The sequence below is a fragment of the Peromyscus leucopus genome, chromosome 1, assembly GCF_004664715.2.
Source record: "Peromyscus leucopus breed LL Stock chromosome 1, UCI_PerLeu_2.1, whole genome shotgun sequence".
In the NCBI taxonomy this organism is placed as follows: domain Eukaryota; kingdom Metazoa; phylum Chordata; class Mammalia; order Rodentia; family Cricetidae; genus Peromyscus; species Peromyscus leucopus.
In genome coordinates, this window is record NC_051063.1 from 134,793,320 (window position 1) to 134,819,775 (window position 26,456).

General features: G+C 51.4%; 1 protein-coding gene across 6 annotated transcripts in view; it reads left to right on the top strand.

The window, feature by feature from the left end:
* The first annotated feature begins 8,856 nt into the window (after positions 1-8,856).
* The window catches only part of Ntrk3 (neurotrophic receptor tyrosine kinase 3), a 372,046-nt gene continuing 354,446 nt past the window's right edge, over positions 8,857-26,456 (top strand). For 2 of the 6 annotated variants that reach the window (XM_028879200.2, XM_028879201.2), the window contains exon 1: positions 8,857-9,735. In XM_028879200.2, the coding sequence (XP_028735033.1) occupies positions 9,488-9,735 (248 nt within the window). In that variant the 5' untranslated portion in view covers positions 8,857-9,487. The remainder of the gene's footprint in view (positions 9,736-26,456) is intronic. The other 4 variants (XM_028879202.2, XM_028879203.2, XM_028879204.2 and 1 more) reach the window with 3 other exon arrangements.

The following is a 26,456-nucleotide window of genomic DNA, read 5'->3' on the forward strand; positions in this document are numbered from 1 at the left end:
TTCAAAGGCTAATGCGCCTCCTCTCTTCATTATTGATTTGTTTATTACAGAGGCTTGGGTAGGATATTTGATGTGGCTGCTGTGCCAGGGCTACTTCAACAACCCTTGTCCTTTGCTGAGAGCAAACTGGACCGCTGGGATCTTGGGAAGGAGTTGCTGGGGCGCTAGGGAAGACCCACCCATGGAAAAATCTAGCTTGTATTCCTGGCTTAAGCCTACACTAGCCCTGGTTCCATCTGGAGATCACAGCCAGTCTCCCCATCTTCCCGCCTGCCTTTTCTTCCCTCTACCAAAATACTTGCCGTGGGGATACAAAGAGACAGTGCCCCTGAAAATCAAGCCAGTGCCCTTTTTCCTTCCTACCTCACTAGGGGGCAGTTTAATATAGGAAGTGATTCTACTGTCTACAAAGACCTAGGCTACAGACTCCTCTGATAGCACATCAGCTGTGTGACTCTGGACAAGTGACCAAGCCTCTCTGAATTCACTTCATTACCCATAAAGCAAAGCATCTACGTGGATTCAGTGACACCGTGCACATAAGGAGTGCACATATAGGAAATGTTGCACACAGAAGTCTGTCACTGCTTTGTGGTTACCATTGTCACCATATTCAGTGTCACCCATCATCCTGCCCATCTCCATTTCTGAGGCCTCAGGATCATAGGGATGACTTGCTAGACCTATGGCCTAGGTCACCTCTGGATGACCCCACTAAATAAAACACAGCAGAGCAGTGAACCCCAGGGGAACTATGAACTCTGAATGCAAATCACTAGCTGTGAGTAGCTGGTAGAGCTGTTTGGACATGGGCCTCCCTGTTCCTCCAGCAAGGGCTGGACAGGGGAAAGGTAGCTTGTGTCAAGGGCAACAGAGAAAGTGTCTGTCAGAGGGCACCGGGACAGCGGGGGAAATCACTCCTGGACTGTCTTTCTTGAGTCCTGAGACTGATTTTTGTTTTTCAAACCTGGAAGAGGGTATCCAAGAGGAACATGCAGCGTCATCAGCTCTGAACTGTCACCTGGCTCAGGCTTGTTGGACGAACCCATGGTGCCTGCAGCGTATGTTTCCAGGCTGGGTATCTGTGACCTCCTTCTCAAACTACACATCTACCAACAACCCTGGGAACTGACCAGGCTTCTGCCAGAGCTCAGCAGGGCGGGTTCACACCTTCTCCAACTGACACCTTCTCTCCCTTCCCCACCCCCATCCCAGAACTCCCTGGGCTGGGCTTTTTGTTCCCTGGTTCTCAGGCTGTGCAGCTGGTGCTGTAGGCTGGGGAGGGGGTGGAGGACGCAGCAGAAAGTCTGTGGGAGGGAGCTGTCTCTTAGTTCCAAAGGCAAGCATGGCTGTAGCTGCCCCCTCCTCCCAATATGATGCTTCCCCTAATTCCCACACTGGTGTCTCAGCAAATAAGGTTAATTCCTCCCCCTGACTTGCTCATGATAGCTACTTAAATGTGTGTACGCTGCTCCTAGTAATTGTCAGAGCTGAAAGAAAATTAGAGCAGATTTGGTGTGTTCATATTTTTGAGTCCCCGATCTGTTGGCAAATATCTGGTCTCTGTTTCTCTGAGCCTGAAGACCTTGGGCGTCATCTCTTCAGTCCTCAGAGAGCTTGGATTCCTTTTCTGCTTGTAGAAGCAGAAGCCAGGATGGTTCACAGGGAGGAGGAAGGGTGGTTTGGGAATACCCTGGTATGGGGGCCACAGAAAAATAGTAGAAAGAAGGGAAGAGAGGGCTTTGATGTGTGGGATTCTGAGTCGGGCTGATTATGCATCCTTTGCTATGCAGCTTCTAAACTACATTGCAAGGAAGTATCTGTGAATGATAGCTGTGGGCATGCTCATCAGGTGGGAAAAGGTCCAGGTCATCAGCTAGCAGGCTCAAGAGCTGCAGTTTGGACTGGATTCGCCTCGGGCTGCACACACTGGAGCTCTTCTCAGAGGGAAGAGGGGTGAAGCCTGGTGTGAATGGAAGCCTTTTCTTTGGCTGTCCCTGCCTGAGCAATCATCGGGTACATGAAGAGGTGGGAAGTGAGTGGTTAAGGAGCAACAGGCTAACGGAATGTGTGGAGGTCTTAGTGTCCATGGCCTGTAAGCTGGGATCCGCAGCTGCCACGTGGCTAGGGCTTATTTTCATGTGTTAACATATTGATCCTTGCCGTCACTGGTCCCCCTATGTTACAGAGAGAAGGAAGTGTCAGATCAGAGAAACAAAGTTGCATGCTCAAGGTGACAAGACCCAATATGTTTGTGCTCAGGGCTAGGTGAGTGGATTAGTGTAGAGCTGGGCCTGAAAGCCAGTGTTCTATAGCCTGAGCCAAAGGCTCAGGGCCAGGTCAGGGGGAAGGTGTGATACAGACTTCTCAGTGGGGAGCAGGTGCAGAGAAGGTCAGTTGTGGGAGGTAGTGATGGCAGAGCAGGAGCCTGCGAGCTAGGCAGGGGTGGGTAGGGTTGGCAGAGGAGCACAGCAGGGTGCCGTGAGGACCCCAGGAGTCAGTCGGGGAGGGCTGAACTGGAATGCATGGTTCAGAGGAAAGCTTGGGCTGCGGGGTGAGGCGACTGCGGTAAGGATGCAGCACCTGGGCTGTGACTCAGGATCAGCCAGGAAGTGACCAAGGGTACTGTTCTGGAAGCTGCTCTCTCCAGCCTTCTCCTGGCTCTGAGAACAGAGCCCCTGAGCTTTCTGATTTCAGAAGCCCCTTCACCTCTTCATGGTGAAGTCTGTCATTCTAGGGTGAGGGAAGGGATGGGTTCAAGGCATTCTACACTTTTCAGCTCCTAATTGCTCATGTAGACCTACACGAGGTTTCAGGCAATTAAAGCTTCCATCCCATCAATGTCCATTCCCTTCCCAAATGTCCATTCTGGGGATAACAACAAGGTAGGTCCTGAGAAGACACAGGAAGCCATGGGTCCTGTCCCTCCTGATACTTAATGTCCAGAAGTTACAGAACCCTCTTCACAGGTGTGTGGAGAGATGGAGACGTGCAGGGGTGCAGAGCAATTGTCCACTTATCTATGCCTGCAGACTCCCCTAGCCTGTCCTGTCCTCAGCACTGCTTTGAGGGGCTTGGCCAGTCAGTGCAGAGACTTTGGCAAGATTGTGAACCCCAGGAAACTTACATGTCCAAGTCTGGAGTAGAAGGCATATTCCTTCGGGGACCAGGAGGGCACCCAGACTTCTATTTTTCTCTTGGTTTCCTCCTCTGAAGAGTAAAGACTTTATACCCCTGGATGCCCTTGAATCGAATCAACGAAGAGGTAAACTGCTGGATGCTCCTAGGCAAGCAGCATGTCTATAACAGAGAGTGGGTGTGAGGGCTCCCCGGAGGCTGGGTGTAGTCCCCTAAACCTCTTTATTCCCACCTGTCCCTATCAGTGAGTTGCAATAGCCTGCTCTGGGAGGCCCGCTCCTTCGGCTTTTGATCTTACTTCTGGAGAAAGAGAACACTGAGTGGAAGTGGTTTCCTTCCTGTCCCGCACAGCAGCATCGTCCACCTGTTGCTGTCTACATAGGCATTTCTTTATCTGCTAGGGCAGGACCTAGTTCTACCACGACATACTGGCTGGTGACAGCTATCTTCATGTGTAGCCCCTCATCGCTCCGCTGCGTTGAATTCTCTGTCTTACTGAACTGTCCACAGCTTACAGTGACTCAGCAAGGGATATCTTCTGCAACAGAGACCAATGCCACCTCCTTCACTCAGAGCAACAAACAGGTGAAAACTGGCGTGGGGCAGGATGAAGGAGCAATCTGTTCCGGAGAGAGGTGACCCTGTGTACTGTGCCTATGTCCCTAGGGATCCAGGACTTGTCAGATGTCCTCTGGTGGCATACAACTCTGAGGTGTAGGAGTCGAGTTGCAGGCCCTCAGGGGTGTCGCCAGCATCCCACAGCACTGGCAGTGAGGTTCACGGGCTTGCCAGGAACTTCTGGGCCGCTGTCAGTGAGATGAGCTTTGGAGAGGCAATGGGTTCCATCATCAATGGGTAATAGTTACTGAAGCTTCCGGACTGGAGTAGTAAAGCCCTTAGGAGCCCTCAAAAAGGGCATGCAAAAGCCTGCACAGTGTGTAGGGCAGGCATTGTTCAAAGCACCTTACTGCATTATCGCATGACCACCTCGTGAGTTAAAGATGATTACAGAAGTGGAAACTGAGGCATAGAGCCTATGCTCCAGACACTTATGGGAGGTAAGTTCAACTCTCATGCAGTGACATGATGCTATATTTAGTCTCTTTATAGATTTCGCCTAATTGGGTCCCCAGAGTCAGATCACTTGAACTAAGCCTGTGGGACTTAAAGCCACTGAAGAACTTGAATGCATTGCCACATCCAGAGTGGGGAAGATCTCGAAAGCTGTGATTTTGAAGGAGAGGGAAGTAACTGAGGTACTCTGCTCAGACAAGAGGCAGGCAGGAGGCAGTCAGCCCTGTGTCTTGTAGAAAAGATGGTGGGTTCAGCATCAGTACCAGAGTGGAGGCTTGAGAGAGGTTGGCTTTATCATTTCAAAATGAAGGCCATCCAAGGAATATGGCTGATTGAAACCAAGTGGGAGGTGAGAGTTTGGGTAATACTGAACTTCCTGTCCTTGTGGATGTTCAAAGCCAAGCAGGGGTGGTCTGGGAATGGGAGTATGCTGCTGGGGAAATTCTTGTACCAAGTGGGGTGGCTCAGGGTGATGTGGAGGTCAGTAACCAAGATAGGCTGTTGGTCTGACCTTCAGGGTAGGCAGACCAGTGGTACAGGCTCACCCCAGACTTTATAGCTGAAGCTCTCTCCTTGACCTCTGACCTTATGGATAGCATTGCATGTTCTCAGGCTCCTGCCACTGGCATCTTGGCCCCCGTCTTCTGGCACAAGATGAGTTCAGTTACTTCCACACAGCTCTCGGGAATAGCAAGTTCTTCAGAGCTCAGTCTCCCACTGTCTTCTCAGATGCTCCTCACTGAAGCATCTCTAGCCAGCTCTCACGGTTGCCACTCAGGACCACAGTTCCTTTCCCAGCTCCCACTTAGAAACTGGGTCCTAAATCTGCTCAAGCTAGAAAATTATGCAGCACAGCTCCTCGATTCAGACGATATCGTGGGAGTAAGACATAGTGGGTGGATCCGCGGTACTTAGGGTCTGGCCTGCATCCCAGAAATATGGCCACTGACCCAGAAGCGTGGGTCCCTTGGAAAAAAGGATGCGGCAAGGTGAAAAAGGTGACCAGTAGGCCACAGGTGTCTGCAGTGAGTGGAAGTCCTGGAAAGCAGCAGTTGGTGGGGCCAGCGTGCCATGTCCTTTGCTTCCTGGATTTCTGCTCCCTTCCTAGGTGCAGGGGCTTTGAGATCCTGTGAATCCCTCCTTGACAGTCAAGCAGAAGTTTCAGGCGTTCACACATCTGGAGCAGGTTCCTTTAAGAAAGAGCCATACTCTTGATTTCTGTAGGTTTATGGAAAGTAGAACTGCTGTGCCCTGTTAGGCAGTCCTGCCTGGCCTATGTGTTTGAAGACTTCCTTGGAGCCTTTGGAAGCCCTTGGGATCTCCTTTAGGCCCTTGCATCTGCCTAGATGTAAAAGCTTTCCAGAGCTTTATATTTTGTACAGGGCAACAAACAAGCAAACTTTGTTCTTGTCTCTTCTTGGTCAGCGGGGGGGGGGGTGCACTGGTGAGCTTCCTCATTTAGGAAACTCCATCTGGCAGCAGAGAAGATGGGGACAGATTAGCCTGATTGTCTGGATGCTGAGATGAGTCATATTTCCAAGACACAGAGGCCACACACTGGGAATTCAGGATGATATGACAAGTCATCCTTCGTTGTCAACCAGGACATTCTTAGCAAGATGATGAGATACTCCAAATGCTCTGGGTACCTGTTGACTGAGAGTCGGGCATCTTTGCCAGAGACCTTGTCCTAGTCCCTTGCCCGACTCTGGCTTTCTTGGGCTGGTTTTCTGTGGGCTAGAGGGGCTGCACGGGCAGTGAAAGTGCAAAGGTCTCTGTGTGTGTACACGTTTATGTGTGTGCACAGAGTGTGGGTGCATGTGGAGTCCAGAAGTTGACGTCTCATGTTTTCCTTGATTGCTCTCTACCTTAGTTTTGAGACAGGGTCTCTCATTGAATCTCTCTGGCCAGCATTCATCAGAGATCCTCTTGACCCTTACATATTGCTAAATCCATTTTTTTTTTAAAATATGGGTGCTGAGCCTTCATCCATGTGTGGTCAGCCCTTTATGGATGACAGCCATCTTGCCAGCCCCAAAGTTCTGTTTCTGCGAGCACCCCAGATACTCAGCTCATTTTATTCTAATTGGATGCTACTGTGAAGCCACATGGAATCCCTCTTCCTTTCCAATGTCCCTTCACCCAAGGCTCATGTAGAACCAGAGATGACTCCAGCTGATGGGGCTCTGAAGCCCCTCCCCTCATGCTGTCCATCACCTGGGGAACTTCTTAAAATGTTTCCTTCACAAAGTCTCTGGTGGGGCAGTATTATCTCAGTTTTTCAGGGACTGTGGATGCACCAGTTAGAGGAGAGCAACGATCTGGTTCAATGTGGTCATTTCATGGATGTGACAGCTGAGGCTCAGAGTGTAAGTCCATTTGTCCAGGGTCATAAGTAGAACCCCACTTGAAGTACATCTACATTTTTTTTTTAAAAAGAGTCTTTTTTTATTTTATGCGTTACTTCCGGAGCAGGTTCAAAGCTCCTGCGAGACCCTAGCACCCTACCTTAATCTCACCCACTGTCAAGAAGGAAAGACCTCTTGTCCAGTCAGGGTCCCTTACTTCACAGCCTGAATTTTCCCCCTCTGAAGAGGTTTCTAAAGTTTTGTTTTTAATCCTGACTTATGGACATCTACCCTTCTTTGAAAGAAGTGTTAAAAGCTATCTCTGTCTAAAAAAAAAAAAAAAAAATGGATAGGGCACTCTTTATAATACAACCATGTTTTGCTCCAAGCTGGAACTCGGTTAGAGCCCCATGGGGAGTCGCTTCTCTGTCTTGCCTGCCTGGGGTGTTCTGTAAATGCTCCCTGGTCCTCCTCTGCTATGTCCCCATAGAGGTCAAGCTCCAGTGTGTTGGCTACCCCTTAGTCTCTCTGCTTCCCAGAGAATCCCAAAGTCACCCAGGATGGCACTTGGAGTGTCAGGGAGATTCCCTGTGGACAAGGACACCAGGGACTGGCTTGGGGCCAGTAGGAACTGGTTTGAGAGTCTAAGGCTGTCTCCACTCTGTCCCCTCCTGCTGGCGGGAGGGCAAAATGCCATTCTGGGGACAAGGCCATCATGGCGACAGGGTGTAAAAGTCTCTTTGAGGCCAAAGGAAGGCAGAATGTAACGGGAAGTCGGGGAAACTGCCTTTTATAGGCATGTTCTTTTCGTTCCCCCCTTTTCATCCAAGTTTACTCCCTGCAAAGAGTGCCAAGCAAGACATCGGGTCCTTCGGTCGGTGGCACCAGGGGCAGGCTGGTGGCACCGCAATACCCCTTCCCCCATCTTGCCTGCAAGTTGCATGACCTGCATCGGAATCCACAGGGGGGCGGGGGAGAATCCTTTCAGATCCTGGATGCAGTTGAATTCAATGTATTTTGCTTCCTCGCCTGCCCTCACCCAAGCTTGGGGAGGAGAGCGCCGCTTTCTTCTGCGTGTGAATGCTGTAGTGTGTCTGCCTGCTCGGACTCCCCTAACCCTTTCTTCTCCTTCCCCACAGCAAAAATCTCAGGCTTTCTCAGGAAATAGCTCCCATTTGGCATATTTACGTTTTATTTTTATTAAAAAAAATCCTATAAGGCTAAAAGCAGGGAATATACTTCTCTCCCGACCGGGTCTAAACTTGCCTCGAAGGCTGCACCTGTTTTGCGCCCCTACCAGGAAGGGGTGTTTGTGGGGAGGGAAAGAGGGAGGTTCTGCGCCCCCAAATCCGGAGAAAGCAGCCCGTCCGCCCCCTCACCCGGCTGCCAGCTCAGCGCACCCGAGGGCTGAGCCCAAGAAGCCGGCCTCTGACGGTGCTGGCGCGGCGCTTGCCAAAAAATGCCCTTTGCATCTCAATTTCCCGGCCGTTTCTTTGGCTTGTACCGCTCGCCCAGGGCCACCTCGGTTCTCCAGCGCAGTCCTGCAGGCACTCCTTCCCCCCTTCCCTCCTTCTCCGCTCCCTGCTTGCCCAAGGCGGAACCCAAAATGCACCGCCAAGAAGGAGCAGTGGGCACGGGGGGCACTCAGCGTGCCATGTCCTGCAGTCCCCTCCCAAGCCGAGCCCAGCTCCCGGGACTCTCGATTACCCAAATGAGTGTCATTCAGATCTAGGCACGTCTGTGGCCGGCGTCCCTGGCTGCCTCCCTCGGGTTCCTGTGCGCTCCTGTCCCCCGTCACTGTTCGCAAGCCTGCGCCCCTCACCCAAGCTGGGGAGCACCCAGGGTCACCTCGGCCGCGCTCATTTCGCTTCCTCCCGCGGAGGAGATTGCAGCAAAACCGGGCAGCACGAGGGCCAAAAAGTGGAAGGGAGAACGCCTTTCGTGTCGCGCATCCAGCTTGCCAACTCTCCCTCCCCAGCGCCGACCCTCGGAATCCCAACTGCAACTTTTTCCCTTCCGTCTTGGTTTCCCCTCGGCTGCGGCGAGCGGTCGCGGGGCCGCTAGGCGTGGAGCGGGCGGGCAGCGGCGCGGCTGCGGGTGGCGGTACCGGCGAGAGCCGAAAGCCGGCGAGTGGGTGGGTGGGTGGGGAAGCAGGAGGGAGAGGACGGGCGGGGAGAGAGAGGGGTGTGGGGAGGGGAGGGAGGGGGAGATTCCGCTCTCCTGCCTCTCCCAGCCCGGGCGGGGGGCGGGGGAGGAGGCCGCGAGGAGGGAGGGGAGGAGGGAGGGGAAGAGGGAGGGAGGGAGCCGAGGAAGACGCTCCGATAACCCGTGCGTTTCGTAAGGCTCGGAGCACTTGTACATTTCTGCAGGCGCGTAGCGAGCCATTCGCGGCGGCTGCTGCAGCTCTGACTGCATCTTCCTCCTTCTCCCTCCCTCCAGCTCCGCGCGTGTGTATGTGAGTGTGTGCGAGTGTGTTTTGCAGGTGTGTCCGTTTTAATTCTGCCCAGGAGGTGGGACTTGGTGACTTTAGCACCATTTTTTTTCCCTTTTTATTATTATTATTTTTGCCTTCCCACCGTCCGTTGTTGCAACCCTGCAAAGTCTCGGAGTCGGAGAGCGCGCCTCATTTCCAGAGCTCCTGGACCCCGCAAGACGGCGAGCGCCGAGCCGGCCACCATGCCCGGCAGACCGCGCCACTAGGCGCTCCCCGCGGCTCCCACCCGGCGGCGGCGGCGGCGGCCGCGATGGTTTCCGACGCTGAAGGATTTTGCATCTGATCGCTCGGCGTTTCAAAGGCAGAGGCCCCCCTCCCCCTTCCCCCCTCCCTCGTCGTCTTTGTTTCCTTCCCCCCCTGCTCTCCCCACTCCCCCCACCCCACCCCCCTCTCCTCTCCTCCTCCTCCTCTTTTTTAGAAGCAGCGATCGGAGATGGATGTCTCTCTTTGCCCAGCCAAGTGTAGTTTCTGGCGGATTTTCTTGCTGGGAAGCGTCTGGCTGGACTATGTGGGCTCGGTGCTGGCTTGCCCTGCAAATTGTGTCTGCAGCAAGACTGAGATCAATTGCCGGCGGCCCGACGATGGGAACCTCTTCCCCCTCCTGGAAGGGCAGGATTCAGGGAACAGCAATGGGAACGCCAGCATCAACATCACGGACATCTCAAGGAATATCACTTCCATGTAAGTCAGGCGGCCGCTGCCCAGCCCGCCCCCCCCCTCCACTCCACGCCCCAGCTCCGCGTCTCCCTCTTGCCCGCCCGCGGCCGGGGAACCGGCCCCGCGCTCCCCAGCTCGCCTCTGCTCGCAGCCTGCCGGGCGCGCGTCAGGCTCGCCCTGGCTCGGGAGATGCTGTAGGGCTGCGTGTTCCAGGTGACTCCTGCCCTAGCCAGGCGTGATCGGATGATGCTGGTGGGTACCTCTCCCTGGAGAGGACCCTTCCGGGCGGAGGGCACCCAGGGCCCAGCTCCTGTCCCCGCCTCCACCCTCTTGCCAGCTCGGCTCGTTGTTTTGAGGGTGCGAATTGGGTTCTTTGCCCCCCACTAAATAGCAACAGTTTGGCCACGCTCAAGTGGAATAAAGTAGAGGCGGCTCGGTTTCCTGACAGGCGGTGGCAGATAGCGGCGGCAGAGGCAATGCTTAGCTGAGGAGAGGTGACAGATAGGGACTGCTTGAGAACCAGTCGAGAATTTTTTTTAACTCTTTCTTTTTGGAGACAGCAAAACATGCCAATAAGTAAACAAGTTGGGAGCTGGCTGCTCCCTAGGAGACTTCGGACGTGTTCAGGCCGTCATGGACGTCTACCTCTTTGCTTTTCCTTTCCCCCGCCGCCCTCTCCAACCCCATTTTGGGCATTTCCGAGACATCCCCCCCTTTCCCACCCTCATCTGCATCTGGGCGCCTACAGACCCTTTCCTGGCTTGGGCTTCCGTAACTGCCCAGGATAATTCTGAGACAAGCTGCTGGAAGGAGAAGAGAGGAGGACCCGTGTTTTGGGAAGGGGATTTCTTCCACAATTCTGCGGTTCTGTTTGTTTCAAAAATTGAACTCTGCCTGGTGTTTGTCTGGTTTGCCCCGTGTGAGTGGGACCTGCGGTGGCGGTGGCGGCCTGCTCTTTTCTTGTTGTGTTTCTTTGGTAGGGATAGGGGCCAGAGGCCTGGGAGGGAGAGAACGGAAGAGCTCAGGAAGAGCTCAGGCACCAGGAGCCTACACAGCCTTTCTTGCATCCCTCAGCCAGGTGACCACAACCCCTCCTACCCTGCTGCCCTCACTCCCACCCCCCTCCCCCAAGGGTGTGGATGGTCCTGGGATGTTCAGAGGACACCTCATTGCTTTTTGTCCCAGGGCTCCTAAAGGATGGGTAGGATGGTGGCCAGGCTCTGAGGGAGGCATTTAGGGTAGCTCTTTGCCTTGGGGACAGATGAGAGTGAGAAGGGACTCAGTGTGCTATGGACACTGCCCTCTCAGTGTCCACCTTCTCTTTGCTCCAGCCATTGCCTCAGCGCTACAAGCCTGAAGGATTTGCAGTCTTGCTCCCTCCAGAGCCCAGCAGCCTTCCTGGTTTAAGGGAGAGAGCTTGGGTTCTTCCAGCTTACACTTTGAGGGAGATGAACAGCCCCAGGAGATGTCCCTGACTCCCGGTCCAGGAGACGAGCCTGACCCATATCTTAGCTCTGCTTTTCACTCCTTACCACCTCCAGCCTGGCCAAGGATGACCAGATAGACAAGCAAGGGGCAAGGGGAAGGGAGAGGAGGACCAGGGACTTCCAACATCTCAGAGGATGCCTTGGGCAAGGTCTGGAGGGGGATTGTCAGGGAAGCTGGGACCTGGAAGTGCACCCTCTGGGGGCCCCTGGGTGGAGGGAGTTCAGTGGCTTGTGCTCAGAAGCTGGGCATCCGGATTTTAAGGTAATTGGATGTGCCAAGGGTTGGAGAGTTTGGGAGCCGGTGAGCTGTGTCTGGTTTGTTCTCTGCTCCAAGGATGTGTATATCTCTGGGAACCCTCAGGGAGGCAGGGTTGATCACAATCACATAGGCTCTTTATGGTCACACAGAGGTGTCACATCTCTAAAAAATGAGGCTTGGGGAAGCAGTTCCTTAGGGAAGGGTGGGATTGGATTTTCCTGGAGACACTGGTGGCCCCTTGCTCCCTTCCGGCATTAGAGGATCCCAGGAAAGTGTCTGTGGCAACAGGCGCAGGGAGTGGATCAGGAGCCTCTCTGTGTGTGTTGGACTCTAGCAGGCCATCAGGACTCTCCTAAATCCACCTGACACCACAGAGTGAGTGGTAAGGGAGGTCAGAGGTCAGGGGTTGGATGACCCCTTCTCACCCCATCTTTCCCCTAGTGTCCTGTTATGTGTGTGTCTGGTATTGACTAAACTCAAGGACCTAGACTCCCAGTCCAGAGGCAGAGAGCCTCGAGGTGGGAGAGGAGTCAATGCTCATCCAGGAACAGACATGCCCTTGTTCCCATCTTACCCCTTAAGAAATGGAAGAATAAGGGAAAAGGCAGCCTTTCCCAGGCCTATGATCTGACTCTGGCACTGAATACCGGTATGCCCAACATATATCCCAGGCCCCCAATCCGAGGCCTACTGGAGGGGGGGGGGTGCTTGAAGACAGGAGCACAGGGCAGGGGAGGACCCAACCTTAGTGTGGCCTGGGAAGGTGTCCTTCAGATATGTGTTTCTAGAGATACAGGGTCAGGAAGGGCACCGCCTGTTAGCCTGGAGCTCTGGGTGATGGCATGAAGCTGGACAGATTCTGAGCCTGGACAGACAACGTCTCCGGCTGTTCTAAGGTATCCTTCCTCAGATAGTGAACTCTTTGTGTTGAGTTTTTAGACAAACAGGGTTTGTTTCCTAGCAGTCCTAATTCTCCTGTGGTGCCCATTGGAGTGGTGGCTGTACCCATCCAGAGCTTTGGGTAGAAGAGACCCTACCCCCTTGACCATCCTGTTCATACGGGGAGGAAACCAGCTGCAAGGCGTCTGGGAAGAAGTGTGGCTCTTGCCTCCATCCGGTCATAGTCCAGCTGCTCCAAAGAACGCCCCCCCCCCCCCAGACCCCCTTTCTCCCTTCGGTTCCCTTGCTGTTCAGAAGGGCAATCTCTTTGCTGCTGTAGCTCTTAATACACCATAGACACATCCAGAAGGGGCCATGGGCGGCCACACCCAATCAGGCTCTGACAACACAAAGGTGGGAGGCGGGGTGGTGGCCAAGATGATGGGTTGCTGAGGCTGCCTCCTTAGGCCAGGCCTACAAGATTGCCTTGATTTGGGCTAGCACAGCCTTTGGATGGTGGAAAGAAGATGGAGGTAGAGAGAGTGGTATTGTTGGGTCAGATGTTCTTGGGATTGGATGCCTGGGCTTGCAAAGACCATGGACTCTTAGCTGGGGCACTGAGCCGCCATTTGTATGTCCGCCTCAACTGCCACACGGTTCCAGGTGTTTGGAAGGTTTTTAGGTCCTGTATTTCCCTTTCTCTTGGAGACTCTCTGCTGACCGAAGGGTCATCTGGGGGCTCTTCTCTTTAAGCTCCTTGGTCTTAAGGACTGAGGTTGGTGACCCAGCCTTGGCAAAGGCCAGTGAGAACTGGAATCCTAGCTGAAGTATGAACCAGGCCCTAAAGGCTCCAAGGCCCCAGTAGTTGGGCAAAATGTTCAGAGCCCAAGGACTGAGGTTAAGCCTGAGAGAGATTAGGCCGAGTTCAAGCAGGCCTTGGAGGTGCGATTTGCAAGGGAAGAGTTATAGAGTGATTTCCGGGGCGGAAGCTGGAGCCTGGGCTTTGTTGGTGGTAGGATTTCATACTGAGGTCAGGCTGTTGGTGGGTGTCCGCATTTCCCATGACCTAGAATCCTCGACTCCAGTATGGCCAGCAGGCTAAGCTTTCATAGTACACTCTGGGGCCAAGGACATCAGTTCTGAGGCTACCTGGAAGCTGAGGACGTGGTAGTTTGGACAAATCCAGTGGAACCTTGGCTGTGGCTTTAAGAGTGCTTGTGTGGTGGTCCCAGGAGGGCTGAGCTGGAGTCTTGGAGACTCCTTAGGGTCCTGCAGCTGCTTTCTTTGTCTTGAAACCCTGATCCTGGCCCTGCCAGACTCTGCCAGCTGATCCTTCATGTCTGGAAAGGATGATGGTCCCACTCCAGATGAGTCTTGGGTATGTGGTATGTGAGTATCTATGACCCTTACCATTAGGGTCATGCCATTTCCACTGTGACCTGGGGTTCCCATCTCAGCCATCCATCAAGTGGCTCTTGCAGGAATCGTGTGCCTTTGGGGAACAGTGACAGGCTAGGAGTAAGAAAAGAGCAGGATGCAGTGAGTTATAACCTGACTTTTCCCCATCTGCCTTGAGATGTCCTGGAGGGCTGCAACCACTCAGAGCCTGTAAATCTAACCATGAATCCAGGCCATGGGTCAGAGTGTCCCTTCCAACTTGGACATCTGCCATCTCAGCGCCAGGAAACATCCCCCAGGAGGCTTAACCAGGCCTCTTTTAAGGATCCCTCGTGTGGGACTGTAGTGACTCTGTGATACCACCAAGAGGAGGGCATAGGCCAGTTCACACTGGCTGTGAGCCACTGTTATTTCCCCACCTTCCTTTCCCACTTCTAGAAAAGTCAGGTTACCCAGAATGTGCCAGAATTTGTGACACAGGACGCACTTGGTCATCAGGTCCCTAGTCCAAATGCCACACTTCAGACTGTTTTAGGGTCCCTGGCCTTTCCTCAGAGGTTGGACAACTGACCCTATGATTCCCATTCCCACCCCTGGGCTCAGGCCTAGGGGAGACGTCCTTGCAAAGATATCATCCTTTCATTGGAGAGAGGCCACCACTGTGTGTGGGAAAATATTAGAACGTCTATCTCAAATTATTCTTGCCTACAACAGGAGATATTTAATATTTAATGCATGGATTGGAGATATCTAAGCATATAATAATTTAATAAATGTGTGTGTTTGGGGGTTGCAAGATAAATTTTTTATCACTAAATCATGCATAATCAGAACAACATGGCGCCCTGGTTGTGAGTGGAGGACTCAGAACTGGAGAGGGGCTTGGACAGGAGAGGTGATTTGGCTCTTCCACTCAGTGCTTTGATGAAGGGGTTTGTTAACTGGTATGGATAGATGGGATGTGAGATAGGACCCGGCTCAGTGTGCACAGGGCTCCTCTGCTCCCTATCTCCATTTCCAATGCTGCCAACACCCTTCCCGTCACTCAAGGGATGCCCTATGCAGTGGCCTCCGCTCCATGAAGAGTCCCACTAGCCATTTTTATCAGAAGCCCCAGTTTGCTGTTGTCGGCTTGTTTGGCCAGAGCCATTTGAGTTATATAAGCAGAGCTGATTATTCCCATTTTACAGATCCATCCAACAAAAACAAGGACAGAACCAGAGTCTTGGGCGATTGAGTTACCATGGAGTTTCCAATGGAAAGAATCAGAGGCGTTGGAAGACCCCACAGCTGTTGCTCAGTGTACCTCCACTGCCGCTCTGGTTCCCGTGGCTCCATTGCCCTTGGGCTGAACCTTTAGCTGGCTATCCTATGCCCATTTCTCTAAAGGGAAATGCGGAGGGTTTCCCTCCAGAAAGCTCTTTTGACCAAAGAGCAGCATTACAGAACCACTCTGCCCTGAGGGACTTGAAGAGGGTAGCTGAGTGGCATGCATCTGCCTGATGGAGATTATGTCACCCAAATCTGTTGGTGATCGGCTAGGATGGCTCAGCCAGAGTCCATGGTCATTCTCTGAGCCATACTCTGGTCTCTGCTTTGGAGAATATAAACACTTTCTGGTGGCTGGGCATGGGACAGGCTTTTTACTGATGGTTGTCAAGAGGGAGAATTCAACCCTCCAGCGAGAGTTCCCAGGAGTCCTCCCTAGGGGAGCCTCAGAGTTTCTGCTCCTCTTGAGTGTGAGGTAAGAGGCTCTGTAGAACTCTGAGCTGAGGGGCCTAGAAGGCTGTAAGCAGGCCTTCCTCGTGTTCTCAGGGGTTCATGGGCTTGAGAACCAGGGACTCAGCTGAGTTTCCCAGAATGTGGGGGACACTTTTTTTTTCCCAGTGATGCTCCCAAGTGCTGGTATGGCCTCCTGTACTACCTTGCCTCTTGTTTGGGGGACTTTGTCAAAGCCAGACCCTCCTCCATGCCTGTGTCTCCCTCTGGGGCAGTGTTTCCAAATTCAGGGTCCCCAGAGACAGCAACTATGTGAAGCTGGCAGCCCTAGGGCTCCTTGCTGCCTGCAGCCCATGCCAATTAGAAATAAACCCAAGGAGGGCTCCGCTGAGCTATCCATGTAATAGCTGGGGTACAGGGCTCTCAGCAGGTTTGGGGGTCTCTTTCCCTGGCCTTGACTCCTGTCTCTGGTGCCTTTGCCTGGCTAGTTCCACCACAAAGGTCCTGGTTTAGGGTGGTTGAAGATTCAGGATTCTAACTCCACGCAGGCATCATCAGACATGGAGGTCTGGGCAACTTCTCTTTCCCACTGCTCTTCCCAGCCTGGCTTCTCTCTAGCCCTGGACAAGTCCCTTTGCTCCCCTGGACCTCAATTTCCTTATCTCCAAGATAGAGATAATAAAAATTAACCTAGGATAGCACTGTTAAAACTCGGGGTCCTGTGTCACAGCCTGATGACGAGAAAGCTGTCAATGCACTATCACTAACAAGAGCCAGCTCTTACTGAGTGTTCAGTAACTGACCACAGCGTTAAGTACTTGTTAACTGATTATAGTTACCATTTATTCAACGCTTACTCGCTGTTCCAACCCTGTGAATTAAATATACATCAGTCCTGTTTACAGATGGGAAAACCGAGTCTAAAGAAGGACCTCGGTTTCACACAGCCAGTACATGTTTAAGCAGCCTGCCATTTAAATATTAACTTTATTGTCTATATTCTTCTGTATGCTACGTGTACATGCATGTATGTGATTACATCATAGATATACAAATACCCATATGTGCATATATTACTATTGTGAGAAACTAATAATAAAATAAGAGGATTGACATGGGGGTCAAGGAGATCTTCAAGGCATTATTTCATATCCTTCTAGTTACCTGGGTGGGAACTGTCCTGGCTGGTATTGCAGGGAAGACCAGTGGAATATGATGAGGATAATATTTCAACAACAAAGCCAGACAGAACTCTAATAATGGAAATGGAGGCTTTGGTTTCTCCTGGTCTGTTCCCAAAGTACTGCCCTCTCTGGAGGTTGTGTCCTGACCTACCCTTCTTCCAGGCATCCTTGGCTTCCCCACATTGTCCTGGCCTCTGAGATCTACCAAATGCCACAGTAGCCCAGGTGCAAACTGAGGCTGGCAGGGATTCAGGAAGCTGCTTGCTGGACAGTAACCATCCCTCTCTGAGTTGAAGCCTGTCATCAAGACAATATTCAAGATGCTCATGGACAGAGAGCCTGGCTAGGGGGAGAGAGGGCTAGGTAACTTCTCCTAGCCCGAGCTTTGGGGTATCAGAGCTGTCTTTGGAGGCAAGCAGAAGGTGCTTGGTGGGGAATCTGAAGGACTGGTCAGCTGGTGTTGGAAAGCTGATGTTGGGAGTGTCATTCCTGAAGGGGGGATTCTGGGTGTTCCTGGGCCTTCATCTTGCTGCCCCCATGAGTCTTCACTCCCTTCAGCCCCTTCCTCTTGCTGGACTCTCCACTGTTCTTGTTCATAGATGTGGCGTCTGTCCCCGCTAGGGATAAGCCATGACTGTGAGAGATGACTACCACTGTCCCCATGGAGACAAGCTGGAGGGTCCTGCCAACGCATTGCTGGGCAAACCCTTGCTGCTGCCTCTTGCTTGCATGGATTTGCCATGTCATAGAACATCTGTAGCCTCAGTTTCTACCCTTGCTGTGGGGTCATCTAACTCTCTCTTTCCCATAAGGTCACCGGGCATCATTAAATGGGTAGTATGACTGACCTCCTTTACAGGCTCTATGATCAGACTAGTGCCCTGCTGGTTGTTTCTATTTCTAGATGACTGGGGGGGATTTGAATTAGGGAGAAGATCAAGACTTTGAACCATAAATCAGGGAAAAGGAGGTGGGGAATAATTTGGGCTAAATCCAATTTTTCAGGGGAAGAACTTGGCAGACAGATGAATTGATATGTTGCAGCCCAGTGATCTAGGAGCACAAAGCAAACAGGGATGCCGGGCCTTGCTGCCCGTTGGTCTCCTCCCCTTGCCGCCTGATGTCTCTGCACCAGAGGCTCAGGGATTGCAGAGGCAGGAAAGATCCTGAGTTTCCCTGGAGCAGGAGAAAGGCAGGGAGCAGTTTTAGACTCGAAGTCCTAACGGCGGCTGCGTGTAGCAGTACATTGTGCTGTGCGTGCGTATCTGGGGGCGTCTTTGTACACGCACAAGTGCCTCTTCTGAGAGCTCCCTGCACATCACGTCTGAGGTTTCTGTAAACAAACGTTAAAGCCGCCCTCTTCCTGCTTTGCCGAGATTGTCTGTGTGTGTAGACTCCTGATGGCCACCAGAGGGCAGCATGATGCACGTGTCGATCCTTGGCTGGTGGTTTCACTGGGAGAGAGCCGGAGCTGGGATGGTGGTGGCCAGTGGATTGCCAGCCTGGGCTTTTGGAACCTGCCAGGAGTCAGGGGTGAGCTTCTGGCTGGGAGGGCTTCTCTGTATAGCCCGCCCTATTCTCGCTCTATCTGTGTGGTCCAAAGATGTGAGGCTCCCAATCTGGGTATTTTGGCTCAGGAGTCACAAGTTCCCTGGGAGGAGGCTGTAGGGAGCCTAGGCTAGAAGGAACAGCCTCTTCCCACCTTATCCAGTGTCAGAAGCAGCAGCAGCAGGGAGCATAGTTTTTGTTTGGGTGATGGAAATGAACTAAAGGGACATATGTTCCTGCCCAGGAAAATCCCGGGCTTGATGGGGACACAGAAAGTTGGCAGAGACACAGGAGTCAGTGTCTTGGAAGAAATAAGCTTTACACACCCCTTCCCTCAGGCTGCTTGATCTGCTGGCCTGAGTGTGAGCATAGTTTTCACCCTTCCCTGCCCTCCAGCTTGAATTTGGCAATTACTGAATGCCAAGTTGGTGCTCAGTAAACATGACACTCTCTCTGGTATTTCCCAGAGATGGGAGCTTGGAGTTGTTTGTGAACCCCTCTGGACCTTGGGTGTGCTTTTCCTGGATACAGGAGTGGGTGTGAAAACATCCCTCTGTTAGTGTTTGCCTGCTGTGAGTGAGACCCACTGGTCCTTCTCCGTTCCAGGCAGTCCTGTATTTGAGCAGGAAGCTTGGTTTCCTGTGCTCACAAGTCTGCCAGTGGACCTTGTCCCCGGCTCTAGAAGCTCTAGATTGTCTGCTCTGTGCTGAACTTGCGGGCCCAGGGCCTGTCTGTGTCCCAAAGGCCAGCCCATAGCTGCCTGACTCAGGGATACAGATGAGGTCCTCTTTCTTGTGACCCATCTTTGCCCAGCAACTTCTTTTTTGACTGTTTTTTTTTTTGTTGTTTTTTGTTTTTTGTTTTTTTTTGTTTTTTTAAAGGCAGAGCCACTGAAAAGCAGGAAAGGGGTGAACATTTATAACATGCTAACCTAGCTCGAGTCCTTTACGCGAACAGCCGTGCATGGATGGCAGTTACAAAATGAAGCTCCTGATTGTGACCTTGCCACTTATCAGTGGTGACCTGGACTGGCTATTTACATTTTTTTTTTTGACCCTCGGTTTCCTCATATGAAAGTGGTGCTAATCAGAAGAGCCCAGAGTGGCTGTAAGATTGCCGTGAGCACGTGGATGGGGCGGGTAAGGCTCCGAATGCGCTTTCTTCGCTCCCATTTTCTCCCTCTTCCAGCATAGCATTTCCAGAGCAGCATCTTCACAAGCAAGGATATTTTCATGCCCTTCATCTGTTCTTCCTACTTCTGGTATTTCCCACATCCTGTTCATTTTACATTCCCGAACAGATTCATCTTCTCTTCGGGGTTCAGTTAGAAGGGTTCCCGTGCCCCCAGCTTTTCAGCTGTTCTTTTTCCCCTGAGAGGCAGCTCAGGGCAGCTAATCCAGGAGATTAGGGGCTTCGCTCAGTGGTCTTTCCCCCTTGTGTTGCCTTTGGACCCAGGCAAGTCACTCAGGTGTTGTGAGACGGTGTCCTTAGCTAAAAGTTGGGCCAGGTGGGTGGTGGGGTGCCGCTGACTGGCACGTGGAACGGGTGGGAGGAGCTCGCAGGAGGTGGGGAGCAGTGACATTTGGGGGGCTCTGGGAAACATGGGTTAAAGGATGTTGAGGGCAGCCGGTGAGTGTAAATGGCTGCACGAGGCAGTAGGAGAGCCACCATGGCGTACATTTTAGGAAGGGGACAAAGTAGCTGAAGCTTGTGTCTGTCACCAGGACAAGGAGAATATGGTTCCTACTGATACGACACCTCTCTGACCTATCGAGTGTCAGAGTGTGCCAGGCAGAGCCTCCCCCCCCCCCCGCCTACCTTCTCCATCTTTAACCCCAGGAGTTTGGATGATAGAAATGGTCGGCCAGATTAAGTTAGGAGTCCCTAGCCTCTGGCAGATATCGCCCCACACGGCTTCGTTGCTGTTCTTGCCCTATATATCATTTGGCATTCACTTATGGATTCCCTTTTGATTACTGTAATGAAATCAGCTTGCCAGCCACGGAGGGGCTCCAGGACTTGCTCTGGTAGGAAGAGTTTAGGTATTCACTGTGGTAGGAGTAACCCTAAATCCCAACCATATCTGTCAAGTATATTCGCTCCAGTTCCATGTTGAGCCACAAGAGGGCACTAGACCACGATTTCTGCTGTGTAGGTGCTATGTAGTCTATTGTGATTGCTCCTTTGAGAAAAGTCTGCACTGCACCTGGTCTCTTCCCAGATGCCAGCAGCTCTGAGGTCATGACCAATCAGCTCGATTTAACCACAGGTCACTGCACTGACAGAGGTCTCAAGGGAGGTCTATTTGTGCAGTGCAAAAAGGTCACTAAATTTGGTGTCGAACTAAAGGTTCCAATTTGTGCTCTCTTTGCTTGTTTAAATGATGAGTAAAGTTAGTTAGTTTTTTTGTGTACCATTTTTTTTCCCACGTGAAAGGTAAGGTGTTACCGGGAGGTGTGCTTGGGAGCAGCTGCCGCAGGAATTAAATTGCACGATGTGTGGAAAGTCTGGAACACGGTGAATTCTCAGTGACTGGCCTGTCTTTTTCTGGAAGAAGGATGAAGTTAGGTCATAACCCAGAAATCCTGTGGGCCTGATGGGGTCATTTTACCCCCTCTTTCACAAATATTCTGTGGTTCTAATTCGCTGGGGGGAAGCAGCGCTACCCAGTGGCTGGAATGGAGAACAGCAAGTATTGGGTAGGTGTTGGGTTTTGTGGTGATATAGGATCCAGAGGATCCATCATTGGGATTTGTATTGCTTTAATTACTGGGTTCTGTGGGTGATATGCTGAGGATGTTAGTAGCATGTCAACAGCTGTTAGTGGTGTTTCTTGCCTGGACATGTAGGAGGAAGTCACAACTGGACTAATTTTATTGTCACCAATCAATCCTGGTACTAATGTTCAGACCTTCCTTGGTATTTCCTAGGCTCGCTCTCTCTCTCTCTCTCTCTCTCTCTCTCTCTCTCTCTCTCTCTCTCTCTCTCTTTCTCTCTCTCTCTCCCTCCCTCCCTCCCTCCCTCCCTCTCCCTGACCCCTCGATAGTGGTGTTCATATTTTTGAGGCGTTTTAATATGTCTGGTTGGCCTTGGCTAAGAGATTGGAGGTCCTGTGGTCAGTGAATCTATCTGGAAAATGGGGGCTGGTCTGGTCGGCTAGAAGGTGCTTCCAGGCTGTCTGTATGTCCTTTGCTGGGTGTGTGTATGGGGTGAGATGGGGTCAAGTAAAAACTGTGTATTGATCACAGCTAAATCTCAGGTTCTGCAGGTGATGCATACAGCCTGGAGAAGGCAGGGCCTTCTCTTAGTAAAGGAATGGCCCCAAGGCTGGAACTGGGGTGTCTCTGGATTCTTACCCCTCTTCACCTCTTTATGTATGCACCTGAGACCCAGGAGGGAACGTTGGCAGGCAGGCAGGCGCAGGAAGTTATTTAATATCAGCTTTGCTCCAGATTGTGTTTCTGACTCCCTGCCACCTCTTAAGTGGCAGTCATTTTAACAAATGTGGCGAGAAGACACTGAGTGGGAAATAACATGAGGGGAGGGGGGAGGGGCAAGGCTACGGGGGAGAAGGAGTCATATTCCCTTGGCAGACACGTTGTCTCAAATGCACTCCGGAGAGAGTAGCATGGTCGAGGAGTGAGGGCCCCTCATAGCCCCTAGGAGTAAAAGGAGGACTATCCGGAAGTGTCTGGGTTTTAGGATCAAGGGTCCCGGGCTGTAGCTCTCCCTTTTTCACGGAAGGTCTCTGTGCGCTATGGAGGCTTCTGGCTTTTGTCCTTGGGGTAGATGTTGACAGACAGAGATCATTTTCCCAAGGATAGTTTTCAAAGTACATGGCAGACGCAGCTGATGGCGCCCGATGTTGACACTTGGGCCCACTGTGTGGACACTGAGCTGGGGCTGGGCACGGACTGGGTGGTACCCAGGTGCCTGGCACTGACCTTGTTGTCCTAGCAACTGGGCTATGGAGGAAGAGTGGACAGATGTGCCAATAGAGTGTGCTCTGCTCTTCCAGTGGCAGGAAACAGAAAGGAGGGAGACCACCATTTGTCACCCCAGCCGCTGGCACCCGTCACAGGCCTGACAGGACGCAAAGCCCTGGGGTGCAGCTCTGAGGAAATAAGTATTATTTTTCCCTCTTGGATCTTAAAATTAGATAGATGATCTGTGGCTCTTCAGGAGGATCACATCTAATGAAAAGTTCAAAGGAAAGTGTGTGTGTGTGTGTGTGAATATGCATTCCCTGAGGTAGAGAGGGCATAATGTTCCTAAATGGAGATTTAGACATTCTCCACTTACTTGCCGCTGGTCCTTTGAGTGTTGGTTATCAGTGTTGTGAGATACCAGGTTGGGACCCCTTGGCTGTTAAGTTGGTCCATGGCCCTGCTGTTACCCACAGAAGCCCCATGGCATTTTAGGAGGACAAGGAAGGTGGGTTACGTTTCTACTGTGTCACTCTGTATATGTGAAACAAAGGTCTAGAGACAAGAGGTTTGCTTAGAAGGCAAACCCCAGGAACCTAGAAGGAGAGAGGGGACATGACGCCAAAGACCTGTGTGCTCTCCGGTGCACGGACGTCCCTGGTGCCTGTTTATTCACTTGTCTGTCTGGGTATTTACTCATCAGGGGCTATTTGAGGGCCCGTGAGGGGCCAGCTGTTTCTGTGGAAGCCACGAGGAAGCAATGCAAGGGATGAGCAGACACAGTCTGAACTGTCCCCATCATTTTAGGATGTGCAGGATTGAGCATCAACTCTCTAGGTCCCGTGCCTTTAGCCCCTCGACCCTGCCACTCCGGATCTACCTTAGAGGATAGGAGATGGCCAGAGGTGGCACAGCACATCCTCTCTGACCCCCAGGGCCAGGTTCCTGAAGGAAATTCCATCAGAGGGTGTGTGGAGTCGGAAAACCAGATGGGTGGAGGTGAGCCTGGGTGGGAGGGAGTAAGAGATGGGTCTCGTGTGCTCTTGAAGAATAGGACTCCAGCTTCCTCTTCTAGCACCCAGGTACACTCTGTAGCCTGAATGAACCTGACCAGTCCCCACTGTCCTCCGAATCTTAGTCCCAGGGGAACGGGTCTCCCGACCTCTATCTAAGATTATCTGTGGACTTATTTCCCATCCTCGTGGACATAACTGTCTAGTCTTTCCTGATCCCAGAGCCCCATGCCAGGGCCGTGACTGCCGGCCCACCAGTCCAACTCCTGTCCTTGGTACAGGCTAGGCTACTGTGTCAGGCTCCACTCCAACACCCTCTGTTGCACATCCTTGTCTACCCAGGGGGATCATGGGACAGTTGATGTTGACATGGCTCCTTCTGCCCTGTCCCTGAGGAGTAAAGACCTAGAGACTAGAGCTGGCTCATTGCATGTCTCCAAGCTCTGCACAAGACTTCTCAGGTTGGTGATAGCTCATGGGCCTGACCCTGGATGTTGGGCGTACCATCTTCATTGCTTTCCATACTTCCGTGGGTCTTCAGTTCTATTCTCCACTTACTGGAAACATCTTCTACAGAAACTTGAATTTGTGCATAGTGGGAGTGACCGTGTTCCATGAGCAGTTCTAAAGCTAAGGGTCCTCTTAGTTCAAGCCCTTTTCATGACCATGAGAGCCCCCTGAGACAGGTGTTACTACAGCTGTGCACCCCTCCTCTGAATAGCTTGGGATCGCAAGTGCTTTGGATCTCAGGCTGCTTTCAGATTTTGGAATATTTGCATTTCTATAACGAGATATCCTGGGGCTGAGACTCAAGTCTGAACATGAAATACATTTATGTTTCATATATGCCTACTACACATAGCCTGAGGGTTATTTATACTACATTTTTAATAATTTTGTTCACGGCCCAGAGTTTCATCTTGCAGAATTTTCCACAGCTGGTGTCAGGTTAGTGCTCAAAAAGTTTAAGACTTTGGAGCATTTTATACTTTACATTTTTAGATGAGAGAGAGAGAGAGAGAGAGAGAGAGAGAGAGAGAGAGAGAGAGAGAGAGAGAGAGAACACTTGCACATCCTTGTACATAGGCATGCAGGCTTTCTGATTCCGAACATTAGCTGCTGGCCTTTGCATTGTGGGGGAGCACAGGCTGCTGGGCCATGGCCCCACTTGGACTGTGACTGTTCACTCACATGGCTCTCAAGCTGTACATTCCAGAGTGGCTCAATGGTGGGTTTACATTTTACCTAAGACTTTCGTGAATAGTTTCTCAAACTGTTAGAAGTCTTAATGCCTCCCTCTTCAAAGAACATCAGCCTACTTCCCAACACATCCTGACATGACTTGACATGATGCCAGGTTCCTTCTACTTCTTTTTCTTTCTCTTGCACCCTGAACATTTGTACCTGGCTCCATCTTGACCTCGGCCCACATTCACTCAACTTTTCCCACAGGACGACACTTGACCTGAACTCCCTTAGACCTATGTGGTCCGATGTGTGTAGCTGAGGGATAAAAGAATCACTGCATTTTACAGAATGCCCCTCCTCATTTGAGAAGCAGGGTAAGTCACCGTGTAACTGCAGTTCAAGAGGCTTTGTTGACTCCAAATTGTCCCCAAGATAAAGACTGGAGTTCTGCCTGCATTTGGAGCCTTTTGGGCTTGAGCACATCTCTCCAGTGTTTGCCTCCCATGATCCTCTCACAGGAATCCTTGGAGCGCTTGACCAACCTGACCATTCCTTCTCTATTCCCAAACATTTTCTACCCAAAGTCTTTGGGTCTGGATGCTTCTCTTGACTAATTGGTTCTCTGGCCTTCCTTCTGCTCTCTGGGCTCTTCCCATCAGTCTGGTCTCACCTTCAAGAATCTCTTTGTTCTCCAGACCCTGTTTGTGGGTTAGTTTTTCCCTCTGGTCCCCGGAGCACAGAGTAAGAACAGCTGCTGTTTGTTGACCGCTTTCTGTGCACCTGGCACGGTTCATGTAGTAGCTCACTTAATCAACGTCGTAACCACACGTGTGAGAATTGTTCTCATGTTACAGATGAGGAAGCAGGGACCAAGAGAGACCCCCATTGCTGGAAGGCTACAGGTGTGGGTGGCTGTGGAGGTTCCGAGCCAGGCTTGTTGTAGAACCTGGGCTCCCACATTTATTGTAGCAGCAGCAAATGTGAAAGCAAAGTGGTGGGAAATAAGCTGAGACATCACCAGGTGACATTTGAATCCAGACGTGAGGCATGTCACAGTGAAATGATGGACTTCCGTAGTAAAGAGAAAACTTCTTTGTCCATAGAGTAACACAGCAGTCTTTCACAAACAATGCTGATTAAAAACCACTACCTACTGTATATGTGTGCTGGCTACTTTTATGCCAACTTGACACAAACTAGAGTCATTGGAAAGGAGAGGACCTTAATTGAGGAAATGCCTCCATAAGATCAGGCTGTAGATAAGCCTGTAGGGCATTTTCTTAATTAGTGTAGTAATTAATGGGGGAGGGTCCAGCCCATTGTGGGTGGAGCCACCCCTGTGCAAGTGGTCCTGGATTCTATAAAAAAAAAAAAAAAAAAAAAAAGCAGGCTGAGCAAGCCATGGGAAACAAATCAATAAGCAGCTCCTCTCCATGCCCCTGCATCAGCTCCTGCCTCCAGGATCCTGCCCTGTTTGAATTCCTGTCCTGACTTTCTCTAGTGATGAGCAGTGATGTGGAAGTGTAAGCCAAAGAAACACCTTTCTCCTCGATTTGCTTTTGGTCGTGGTGTTTCATCACAGCAATAGTAGCCCTAACTAAGACAATATATAAAAGGTGATGACTGACAGCTACAATGTGCTACTGCTTGTGACCACAGTTACATGGTAAAAGGATACACTCACTAACTCAGGAGAAAACAGTTTCACAGCTGCCTTGGTCTCCAGGCAATGAGAGGAAAGCAGGCTATACTCAGGGTCTGAAAGTTATTTTGCCATGTTTTCTTTTAATTTTGTGGTGCTGGGAACAGAACCTAGGGTTTTGAGCATGCTAGGCAAGCATGCTACCATGGTAGCTCTATCCTCAAGCCCACTTTTCATTTTTTATTTTGGAACCAGGTCTTACTCAGTTGTCCAGGCTGGCCTGAAATTCACACTGTAAGGCTGGCCTTGAACCTGGAATCTTCTTTCTTAGCCTCTTGAGTAACTGAGATTACTTTTATGCTGAAAAGCCTGGCTTTTCATTATGCATATTTTATCTTACTTTTTCCTAGCACCCAACAAATGGCAATGTTCTAGGTGATAAGTAGGTAATGCTTTTAATTTATAATCTTTCCTTTTGCATATCTATTAAAATAAAACCATA